This window comes from Pseudorca crassidens, chromosome 9 (assembly GCF_039906515.1).
Source record: "Pseudorca crassidens isolate mPseCra1 chromosome 9, mPseCra1.hap1, whole genome shotgun sequence".
Classification (NCBI taxonomy): domain Eukaryota; kingdom Metazoa; phylum Chordata; class Mammalia; order Artiodactyla; family Delphinidae; genus Pseudorca; species Pseudorca crassidens.
This window is the reverse complement of record NC_090304.1, coordinates 14095741-14107268: the sequence shown is the minus strand read 5'-3', so window position 1 is coordinate 14107268 and position 11528 is coordinate 14095741. Positions and strand designations below refer to the sequence as shown.

At 42.0% G+C, this 11528-nt stretch overlaps 1 protein-coding gene across 18 annotated transcripts in view; it reads right to left on the bottom strand.

Annotated features, from left to right (window-relative positions):
• AMBRA1 (autophagy and beclin 1 regulator 1) overlaps positions 1-11528 on the bottom strand; it is a 175915-nt gene that overhangs the window by 29175 nt on the left and 135212 nt on the right. For all 18 annotated transcript variants that reach the window (XR_010946047.1, XM_067749210.1, XM_067749209.1 and 15 more), the window contains 2 exons: positions 2807-2995; positions 1799-1953 (listed from right to left, as the gene is read on the bottom strand). Coding sequence is in view for 17 of the 18 variants with exons in the window: in XM_067749210.1 (XP_067605311.1) it covers positions 1799-1953; positions 2807-2995 (344 nt within the window). In the remaining variant the exon portion in view is untranslated. The remainder of the gene's footprint in view (positions 1-1798; positions 1954-2806; positions 2996-11528) is intronic.

Sequence of the window (11528 nt, the reverse complement as noted above, 5' to 3'; positions counted from 1 at the left end):
CAATTATTCCACAATTAGGTAGGAAGGGTTAGAAGAACAGCAAGGATCAAGATTCTAGGTGGTAAAAAGCAGACACCAGGTACTTTTACCATCCAAATCTGCTTAAGATAAGAATATTTAAACTAAAATTCACCTTCCATCCTCATTTATCTAGGTAAGAAAATAGGATTGATGAACTTCCCGCAAAGTCCTCTCCCAATCACTCAATGTCAAATATTTCTAGTCACATGGATTCAAGAATCAGAACTTTCCTGTCACTGTGATGTCAAGAGCAGAGAATGCCTTGTTTCTACCCTTTCAGAGGCATGGCAGGACACAATGTCACCCGTCAATGGTTCTGCTAGTTACCACCTAGAAACAATAAGGATGCTTTTCTTGAGATTCTCTTTCATTTATTCAGCTTCTCCTAAATGAGAGGTTTCTTATTAGGTATTTGGAGTTCATAAAGATGAAACAGACACGATCCTACTCTCAAGGAGCTCATGGGCCAAGAGAGGAGAATGATGTGGAAATAAATAACTGCAGTTTGGTGTGATGAGTGTTAACACAGAGAGTGTGCTAGGTACAGGGGTGGCACAGGAGGGAGTGATCAATTCTGTTTAGGAAGGTTCCATAGAAGGGGAAGAGCTTGCAGGCAGTTGGGTTTCAGGGAGAAAAGGGCACTCCAGGTAAAGGTACCCTGGCAAGAGAGAGCCTTACTAATTCAGGGGGCTTGGAAAGTGGCTCAGTAGAGTTGGATAGAAGGTCCTTGTAGGAGACAGGAGGGACAAGAGGCTGGAGACACCACACCTGGCCACCCACTTTCTATTGCTTTGTATATAATGGGTCCTATCTTTAGGGTTTTTTCTTTAAAACAAATGCTTCATATTCCAGGCTGAATTCAACAAGCATCTACATGTGTGGCACTAAATGAGGGACCCCGGGGGATATGCCCGTAAGAAGCTTACACTGAACCTAATTGGGTGGATTAAACATACACACCACACTGCTAAAGAAAACACAAAACAACACATAAACAAGTACATAAAACTATAAATGGCACAGCATAAGTGCTAAGGGAATTCACAGGTTCTTAGATTGAGACCGAGCTTAAACACCATCTAATTAGACAAGTGTTCAAATGCTCAACTCCCCTTGACAAAACCCTGGCCAAATGAGCAACCATGGGATGTGGGAATAATCTCAGTCAGAAACTAGACAGGTTGAGTCCAGGAGGCCACTAACCCCAGGATGCTCAGAAGGCTTTTATGGCAATACAAGCAAGGACGGCTTCAGACAAGAAAGGGTCCTAAATAGAACATTTCTCTGCTACTGAAATGGATGGGACAGTTAAGAGCATAGCAGCTGCCCAAAGTCCTTATCCTCCATCGTGATTACAACCTCAGGAAAAGAACATTTCATAGTATACTATCTATCTCTTTTTATAGCTTGCGTCCTGAAAAATTTATTTTAAAAAGAAGCATAAATATTTCATTGGGTTCTCTGTGTATCTCCAGACTAAAGGTTTCATGTTGAGGTAAGGAAGTATTCAGTTTGGTCTTTATGCAAAGATCCTTTCAGGCCTCTGGGGACCCAGCTCATGATTTAGGGTATGAGAAAGCCCCTGCCTTTTAACAGTCCAGAGCTTCCAAAAGTGCGGCCTGCTGGTCATTACTAGGCTGGACTGGAGTCCTTCCTGGCTCCTTATGGGCATGACATCTCTGGTCCTGGCTGGGAGACCACAACCTTGTCCTGCATTACCCTGCCAGCCAGGCCTAGGAGAGCCGCCATACAGTGAAGCCACGAGCAATGCACTCACCCTCATGGAGGTCTCGCCACCATGGGCCTGTTGCAGCCTGAAGACCTGGGCCACCATGTGCTCCGTGGAGGGGTGCAGCAGGATCCTTCGTGAGGCCAAGCCCACCATTACATATCGACCCATCGGGGACAGGCTCACTGAAATGGCATTGGGACCTGAGGGCCAGAAAAACAGAGAGACATCTCCCAGAGTTCTTGTTATTACAAGGGAATAATTTTCCCTCTTAGTCTTTTCTCTTTCTCTGTAATCTTCATCTTTGTTTGGTCATCCTGGGGTTAATCTCATAGGATTGTAGTGAAGAGTACAATGAGAAGGCATGTAAAGTATTGAGTACAGTGTTTGACACATAAAAGTACTTAATAAATGCTAATCAGTATTATCATAGAATCACATTAAAAAAATCATTATACTGTAAATACTATTTTGAAATCTACTTTTTTCACTTCATCCATTGCGAACATTTTTCACCATTAAATAGTCTTCTGTAAGAGCATTTTAAAGGCCAAATGGTATTCTGCCTTATTAATGCACCATTATTTCTTTAAGCAACTCTTCACAATTTGACATTTTTCTCTATGATAAATAACACTGCTGTGAACATCCTTCTGAATAAATCTTGCATAGTTTTCTGATTATTTCCTTAGAAGTGAAATTACTGGATCAAAGAGAACATACATTTTGGGGGCTTTTAATACACAATGCCAAACGGCCTTGCAGTGTGTGTGTGCCCACTTCCCCAAGCCATGGCCAAGAACGAAGCTCTCCCTTATTCCTGCCCATAACAACAGGAGTATGCTGGTGATGCCACTGTGGTAGGGAGGACTCTTATTCTGAGATTCTTCTGCAATGCTACCAGCCAGCACAAAGCAATCTTCCTCTGACACGTGCCCCAGTGAAGCAGGGGCAGTATGTGACCATTACTCCCACCTAAGCTATACCTCACCTAGGAATGCCCAGGCCAAGGTACCAGCATCCCTTTGTCACTAGGTTGGGCTTCCTATCCCTTACCAAATCGCTTGGTGTAGAGCATTTCGCCCAGGTTATGGGGGGCCAGAGAGTACACTGCCAGGATGCCTTCATCAGGAAAGCCCCTTTGGCTGCTAGGGATGAAAGCCGCCAGAAGCTGGCCATCTGCAGAAATGTCACAGCTGGCATCATTGTAGATCTTGCAGTTCTGCACCAGCACATTCATGGAGGCTGCATCAGACAAAGAAAGAAAAGAGGGTAAGAAAGTTTGGAGTTGATGGTATAAAAAATTCTGGGTCAAAAGAAATCTGGGGGCCTCTCTAAGGGCCTGAACCTGAACCCTCTCTAGAAATACTAAAGGCTGCCTTATCAAACTAAAATGTCATGGAACAAGCAACACAAGACACACAAAAGATATGTCTCTTCTACCACTTTAATAGGAAACTACAGAGAGTCAACACAACCATAACCACATGCTGAGTCTTAGCTCACACTTAGGAAACATCATTTGAGAGTTGAGCTAGGGAAAAAGTTATTAAAAATTGTTCCTGGAGAGCCACTCAACAGCTGTTATTGTCCAAAACTGAGATGAATGAAAATGTAAACCCACTGATTCCAAGAAATAGGTGATCCAGGTAAAACTTCCTTGGGGGTGAGAATCCTACTCCCCAACTCTATGTGACCTTGGAGAAGGAAATCATTTCACCAGTTTTCGTCTTATTTTCTCATTTAAGAAAACTGGAGCATTTAGGGACTTCAGTCTTCTGGACGGCTCCTTGCTAATGCTAATCCCTAATTCCACAAGAGAGGATGAAGAGAAACAAAGCCTAGCCCTGGCTGGATGGCTGGAACTATTTTCATTTCTCACTATGCTCTATCCCTCACCCATACCATAAGCCAATGACCATGGGCAGCCCCAGTCTGCACATAGCAGTTACTGAGAATTAAGCACAGTCAGCCAGGCAGCAGGCACGCTCAGCACCAGCGACGGAACGGGTGGGGTTGGAGGTGGGGTGGAGGAATGCCTGTCGGTGGGGAGAATCGTGCCACATGACAGGACTAATGAGATGTTAGCTAGCTCTGGGGCTGCGCCCGCATGATTTGTTCCGGTTTTCATTTGAATCCCTCTCTGAGGCCCATTGTGCAAATCCCTGCCGGGAGGAAGTGGCCTACCCTTGATGTGAGCCTGGAATCAGATGGCCCACACCATGGGCATGAGCAGAACAGCACAACACATCCAAAGGGATCAAGCTCCTCTGGGCTCTGTCTCATTTAGATCTACTTACATGCAAAGAGACTAATTCACTTTCTCTTATTTGAAGGAGATCACTTCAGATGTCCACTGTCAGAGGCATTATGGTTAAAACAAACAAAAAGGCAAGCTCAACTGCCCTCACCAGATTCCAGGTGATCTACTCCAGGAAGCCAAATGGCCTGACCAGGAAGGTCAAGGGCAAGTTTCCCCAGGAAATTACCTTAAGGAAAACAAAACAAAGAGCTGCTTTCCAGGGGGAACTTGAGACTTATGGGATCAGGGATTCAGAGTGATTTCTAAAACTCTATATCCATCCCCCTTTCCCTGTGTGTGTTGTTAATGAAGCCATAGAGATGACAGAGGAGATCAAAAAAGACATCAGAACACATTGATTAGGCTATTGTGCCAACTCCTGGGGGCTGACACCTACAGCACCATTACACATAAAGCTGAGGAGGGACCACAAGGATCGTTCTGTTTGCTAACTAATAAGATAATGACATCCAAATACTCATTGCTATCACCATTAGGGCTCTGTACTGCTCAACTTCCAACCCACCATCTGCTCGAGCCTGTATGGCTAGATTTATCTAGTTAGCATTGAGACTGTCTGCTCCTTACTCAGGGTCCCAAGCCTGTTGCCAAAAAGATAATCTCCTCCCCCGTCCCAGGACTGACACATGATTACAGTTGGGGATACAGAACCAAAGCAACTGCGGGAGCTTCAAGAGTGAGTCCAGGGACTTCCCTAGTGGCGCAGTGGTTAAGAATCTGCCTGCCAATGCAGGGGACACGGGTTTGAGCCCTGGTCTAGGAAGATCCCACATGCCGCGGAGCAACTAAGCCCCTGCGCCACAACTACTGAGCCTGCACTCTAGAGCCCGCGAGCCATGACTACTGAGCCTGCGCGTGCCATAACTACTGAAGCCCGCGTGCCTAGAGCCCATGCTCTGCAACAAGAGAAGCTAATGCAATGAGAAGCCTGCCTACCGCAACGAAGAGTAGCCCCGGCTCGCTGCAACTAGAGAAAGCCCGCGTGCAGCAACAAAGACCCAACACAGCCAAAAATAAAATAAATTAAAAAAAAAAAAAGTGAGTCCATCTTGGTTTTCTAACCTTTACGTTGGCACAATCCTCAGAAAGGTAAAAACAAACTGACAATTTAGACTGCAACCATCAAAGGCAGAAAGAGAAAGAAAGCAATGACAAGTATTAAGTAGGACATGAAAATAAACAGAAAAGGAAATGGGACTCTGTGGGCTTTAAGACAGCTTTGTATGGTTTCCATTTTATCTACATTTAATGTCCCAAAAATGCATGGTGAGTATTTTATGAAAGTCGGCTTTTCTATCTTGCTGTTACAGATATCTAGCTTGTATGTGTTAACCTGCAATTCAGTCAAACATATAGAAGCCTACAATGACCCTCAAAACTCACCACCAACATTAAAAAAGCACTGAACTAGATACTGCCAGATTAATTACTAAGAGGGGTCTGCAGGTGAGGGGGAAAGTACAAGTAAGGTTTTCCTTCTTTTGGGAGGCTCGGCTCTAAGCCCACGAAAAACTGGGCATATAGACAAAAAGCATTTTGTCAGCCTCAAATTCAAGCCATGGTGTTTGTGTTTGTACTGTAGTATGATGATTCCAAGTCAATGGCCATCTCCCAAATTTTGTCCCCTCCCCTCAACTCCACCCAATTTCACAACTGCTCCCAGTTCCTGCAGTGAGCTCAGAGAGAGATATGCAAATAACAAGTGAAAAGAGAATGCTAAAAATTAAAATGGAGCTTCTCCAGCAGCATGTTTCCCTTTCAGAACTTGTACAGCTAGGGATCTAGGGTTTTACTTCTACCATAATGAAGGGGATGTAGTAGGCACAGAGTGATCTGGTAGCTTCACTGAGTAGTGGGTGGTGTGTTTACAGTTTCATTAATATTTCAAAGCTCCAATTAGCAATTTACATTTATTGCTTGTTGTATATTAATTTCATGGAAATTAATATACAACAAGCAATGGAAATGGAAATGTTCAGATGGAACATGGAATGGAAATGGAAATGTTCAGTTACAGTGGTGAGTGGTCACTGCTTCAATTCGCTCATGCAGCTTCTTCTCGTAAGGCTGAAATTTTGATGAGTTAATTTACAAAGGGAGAGATTTCCTGGGTCTCTGTTACTTCTTTTCTCAGGCCATAGCAAAGTAATGCACTAATGACAAGGAGAGCTCATCCTTTTTGGACTCAATAATGATGTAAGCAGGTAGAGAAAAAGGTGAAGTTAAATACAGTTTAAGACAGTGGCAACCCACACACCACTAGAAATCTTTGTTCTGCTCCCTGCCTTGCCTTACCACAGTGGTTCTCAAGTTTCAGCATGCATCATAATCACCTGGAGGGCTTATTAAAACACAGAATGCTGGGGTGAGGCCTGAGAATTTGTATTTTTAGCAAGTTCCCAGGCGTCTGATGTTGCTGGTCTGGGACCACACTTGAAAACTGCTGTCTCACCAAACAGTCCTTGACCCCTGAGCTGGAGCTCCAGGAAACTGCCCTGCACTTAAAGGCAAAACAATTGTGGGGAATGATGATGGAGCAGTTAGCTGGGCAGCTGAGAATGGAAATAAAGTCTAGGAAAAAAAGGATTTTTCAAATCAAAACTGCTTAAGAGCTTCAGGGGGCAGCTCCAGGAGGAGCAAAAACGATGCAGAAGACAGCAGGAAGCCATGTTCCAGACTGTGCAATGTAATCTCCTCCTAATTATAAATGATTTCCAAGTTAAAATGCCCTAGCAGGGAATGGGAGGGGTAAGAAGTACTGATGCCTGGAGGAGCAGAGGGCTCTGCCTTTCTATCAGCTCCATAAATTATAAACAAACACCTTGTACAAAGATCGGTTTGTAGCCTGTTGCTGGCTGGCCAGATGAGGCCACAGGAGCGATGAGCAGTTGCAGTACTTTTACAAATACATTAGATATGGATTTGGAAAACCCAAAGGGGTTTAAATCAGCAGGAAAATTTCCTTTTCACTATCTCTGAGCCCTCAGAGTTCAGAATAGGACCTCCTGCACAGAGCTCCAATGACACTATATAAGCATTCCCAACGGCACCAATCACTACATCCTCTCTGGATGTGTGTGTGCCCCACACACTGCTCAGCCCCTGGGTTTCTTAAGGTCCGTTCCGTCAGGGCACCCTGGTGACTAATGCTATTCTCCCGTAAGAGTTCACTCTTAAAAACCACAGTGAATCTAATGAGCTGTTTTTTTTCCCATGAGAGTGGTTTCAAAATTATCTATGTTATATGAGGCCTTATTCACAAATTTCTAAACGCTTTACAGATAGTAATTCATTAATCCTGTATCTCAACTAAGAGAAACAGGTGGTAACACTCTTTAGCCTAATTCTAGAAAAGAGTTAAATTCAATTCAGATAAGTCAGATGACCTCTTAACAACACAGTGGCTGCTGAACACGTGAGTAAAACTGAGGGCCAGTGGCTCCCAGGCATGAGCTGTGCCAAAGCCAAACACTTCCCTCCTCTGGGAAGTATGCAAGGTTCAGAAACAAATCCTACAGATTCCCAACTGAACTCTGCTGACAGCTGAATCTACCAGATTCAGAACTGTAACTAGACTTTATTCAGACCAACCAGGAAAAGCAGTTAGAGTTAATTACAGGAGCCTCAGGTGAAAATGACTGTCATTCTAGAGGGTAATACCATGGCAAGGAACACTGGCCACCATCAGACATATACACCCTAAACTCCTAGAATGCCAAGTATTTCCCAAGGCCAAAACTCTGAGAAAAATAGGGCACTTTTAAAAAGCAGAATTCTAACACCGCACAGGACTTAAATGAGGAAGAAAGGTGAGCCAAACTAAATGAGTCAATCTGGTTGCACATGATGCTTTTTGATCAGCTCAGGTTTTACAACAGCCATGATCAAAGGAAGTAAGAAGGAACACAGAAGGTGAATGACAGGAAGTTGTAGTCAGAACAAGTGGAGGCTTGTACAAAGAATGTTAAGGACAACCAAAAAGACCGTCTCAGCTCTGCTAGCAGCATATCCAATGCCTGTATTCTTCTGAATATTTGTTTTTTCTATCAAAGAAAATTGTCTCCAACTGGGGAGAAACAACGTGCTTCAGAAGGATCAGAAGCCAATTACAGAAGAGGCAACAGGTTAAAAGAGAACTATCTTTTTTACATGAACATCACTTTACAGAGATGGAAAATACACCTCTCAGAGTACTGAAAACAGGGGCAGGGGTGACTTTAGAATTATAGCCATACTCTCAAAGAATCACGGTATAATTTCCAAGAAAAAGACATGATAAAAAGAGCTAACATTTACTGACCATTTACTACAGAAAGTGCCAGATGCCGTTCAGAGTGCCTGACATGTATCAATGTTAACTAATTTAATTCTCCTAACAATCCTATGAGGTTGGCACTATTATAACCCTCATTTTATAGACAAGGAAACTAAGGTGTAGAGAGATTAAGTAACCAAGGTCACACTGCTAGAAGGTGGCTGAGCAAAACTTGAACCTGGACATTGTAGCTGAAGAGTTCATTTGCTTAACCATCACAGGACAGTTCACAAAGAAAACGTTATCAAAGAACTACCTCTCCCTATGCTTGTGAAAAAAAGGGAAGAAAAAAGCATCAGGCTCAGACCTTTAAAGTATAAAAAGTACCAAGTAATTCCAACACTATTTAAGCTGTTCCAGACAAAAAGAAAAACTTTCAAATTATATTTGTAACACAAGCATAACACTGATACCAAAACTCATAGATTTTATGAAAAAGAATAGGATAGATCCATCTCACAAATTTCAAGGAAAAAACTCTTAAGTAAATTATTAGCAAGCTACATGGAAAGAATTTAATGTTAAAGCATATACCATGAACCAGGTGGGGTTTATTCAAGGGATGTAAGGTTGGGTTCAATATTACAGAATCTATCAACATAATGATTTCGGGGCTTCCCTGATGGTGGTGGTGGTTAAGAACCCACCTGCCAAAAAAAAAAAAAAAAAGAACCCGCCTGCCAATGCAGGGGACACGGGTTTAAGCCCTGGTCTGGGAAGATCCCACAAGTCATGGAGCAACTAAGCCCATGCACTGCTACTACTGAGCCTGCGCTCTAGAGCCCGCGAGCCACAACTACTGGAGCCTGCATGCCTAGAGCCCATGCTCCGCAACAAGGGAAGCCTCCACGATGAGAAGCCTGCGCACCACAACGAAGAGTAGACCCTGCTCATCACAACTAGAGAAAGCCCGCGCAGCAATGAAGACCCAACGCAGCCAAAAATAGATAAATTAAAAACAATAATAATCAAGGGATGTTTATTGGTACTATTGGGATTTAAAAATTAATTTAAGGTCAATTAAGTCTCCAGATACTTGTTTAAAAAAAACCATAATGATCTCATTATTACGTCAAAGGAGAGAAAAAAACATGATCATCTTCAGAGATGCTGATAAGGCAGGACTAAATTTAACATCTATTCTTTTTTTTTGCGGGGGCGGTTAGGGGGGGAGTCCTAACCACTGAACCGCCAGGGAATTCCGAGTATATTCTTGATTAAAAACTCACAATAAAATAAGAATAATGACTTCCTTAAAACAATAAACTAGTTCTGGTTCAACCCAAAAGTCAGCAACATGCTTACTGGGAAAAAGCTAGAAGTTTTTCTACTGAAATGATATGAGGATGCCTGCTATTATTTAACATTGTTCTGATGGTAGCAGCCAATGCACTTAGACAAGAGGAAGAAATCACAGGTGTACAACTTGGAACAGAGGAGGTAAAATTAATACTATTTACAGATAACATACTTAGAAAACCCATGAGATTTAATTGAATAACAACTATAATTAGTAAACAAATTCAGTAAAATAGAAATTTTTTTTAAAGCTTGTAACAATAAACTTTAAAAATGTATAAAATTACACAAAGAAAACTTTAAAACATTCCTAAGACCACAAGAGAGACCTGGAGAAACTGAAAAATCATACCATGTTCTTACATAAGAAGATACCATAACAATATTGAGTCTCCGTAAGTTACTTTATATGTTCAATACGATCGCATTAATTACACTAACAGAATTTTTTCAGGGGGGTGAAGGGAAGAAGCGAGGTAGTTTTAAAGTCCATACAGAAAACCAAAATGTTCAAGCAAGCAAGAAATTTTGGATTAAAAAAATAACAAGAGGAGACTAGTCCTACCAGATTCTAAAACAGAGCCTCAAACTTAAACCAATATGGTACTGTTACATGAATAATCAAGACAGATCCCTGGGACAGAAGAGACAGAATAAATACATCCAAATACTCAACAGGAAATTAACAGGATGAAAGTGACATCCCAAATCAATGGGGACAAATAGATCATTTTATAAACTGGTTGCGACAAATGAGTAGCACGTGGGAGAAAAGTTGGATCATACTCTGCTTATTTAGCACTAGGTTAAACTTCTGATGAATCAAAGATTTAAAGGAAAAAACTAAAATATAAAAGTACTAACTGATCTTCTTGATGCTGCCACAAAATCTAGGAACCATAAAAGGAAAGTTGGATAATTCTGACTACTTAAAATAAGTTCTATGACAAAAATAACCTTCAGCAGAGTCAAAAGACAAATGACAACCAGGAAACTCCTATTATGAGTTAATTTTCTGATTTATAAAGAGCTCCTGTAGAACTGGTAAGGAAAAGATCAATAACACAATAAAAAAAAAATAGGTAAAGCACAGAGACAAGCCAAGAAAAGGCAACACATGTGGCTAAATGTATGCAGAGCCACACAACCTGGTTTATAATATGAGAAATACAAATTTAAAATACCTACATACTATTTTTTGGCTACACCACGCGGCTTGCAGGATCCTAGTTTCCTGACCAGGGACTGAACCCTCGCCCCCAACAGTGGAAGTGCAGAGCCCTAACCACTGGACCGCCAGGGAAGTCCCACCTACATAGTATTTTTTACCATCAGATTTGTAAATACCCCAAAATATGATAGCACATTCTACAAGCAAGAGTTTAGGGACACATGCACCCTCATGAACCACAAGCGAGTGTATAAATTGGTATCATCTCTACAGAGGGTGATTTAGCAGTATCTACCGAAATCACGAATCTACATATTCTTCCTCCCTACAATTCCATTTCTAGGAATTTATCCTACGTTATACTTGCACATGTGCAAAATGACAAACTGTGGCATGGTTTGTATAGCAAAAGACTGGAAACAACTTAAAAGTTCCTCAGCAGAGGGGCTCCCCTGGTGTTCCAGGGGTCAAGACTCTACACTCCCAACGCAGGTGGCCTGGGTTCAATCCCTGGTTAGGGAACTAGATCCCGCATGCTGCAACTAAAGATTCTGCATGCCACAACGAACATCCCACGTGCCACAACTAAGACCCGGAGCAGACAAAAAAAAAAAAAAAAAAAAAAAAATTCCTCAGCAGAACACTGGTTAAAAAATAACTGGTTAAAAAA